This window comes from Saprolegnia parasitica, assembly GCF_000151545.1.
Source record: "Saprolegnia parasitica CBS 223.65 unplaced genomic scaffold supercont2.708, whole genome shotgun sequence".
Lineage (NCBI taxonomy): Eukaryota > Oomycota > Saprolegniomycetes > Saprolegniales > Saprolegniaceae > Saprolegnia > Saprolegnia parasitica.
In genome coordinates, this window is record NW_012157102.1 from 1 (window position 1) to 562 (window position 562).

Below are 562 nucleotides of genomic sequence, written 5' to 3' on the forward strand. Positions count from 1 at the left end.
GTTTTGATTCGACGCGTCGCAGGGCCAGACGTGCACGTAGAAGCGGGCGTTCGCAAGGTACGCGTCGAGACACTGCCCGCTCGAGACGGAGACGATCTGGTTCGTCGCGCGGTTGTAGCGCCAGCGCTCGTTCGCGCACGGCGACTCGGCGTAGGCAAAGAGGCGCTTGTACATCTCGTAGATCACCGAGCCCGTCGCGGTTTGCAGCAAAAACTGAGGGTCGGTAGGAACCATCGGGACGGGTGCGGTCGAGGGCGCATTCAACTCCAACTTCCAGTTGGCATTCCCATCGGCCAGGCCAAAGTGGGCTTCAAACCCACCTTTGGACGGGTTGTCGTGGAACATAAAGTACGCCGGCAGCGGCCCGCCGTTGCCTTGGCGCACCCAGTCGCGGAACGCGTTAAAGTAGGAGACGGCCATGTCGTACGACGCGACGTGCGAGCCATAGCTGCCGCCCGCAAAGGGCCATCCGACCTCGGTGATGACGGCCTTGCTGCCAAACTTGGCGACAATCGCCTCCCAGCGGGCTCTGGTGTCGCGCATCGGATCCGTATTCGAGTAC

General features: G+C 62.5%; 1 protein-coding gene across 1 annotated transcript; it reads right to left on the reverse strand.

Moving 5' to 3' along the window:
- Positions 1-30: 30 nt before the first annotated feature.
- On the reverse strand, positions 31-543 carry SPRG_17546 (hypothetical protein; the record flags this gene model as incomplete). The annotated part of the gene is made up of 1 exon (XM_012357049.1): positions 31-543. A coding segment is annotated over one exon (513 nt), but the record flags the coding sequence as incomplete, so codon positions are not given.
- Positions 544-562: the final 19 nt, after the last annotated feature.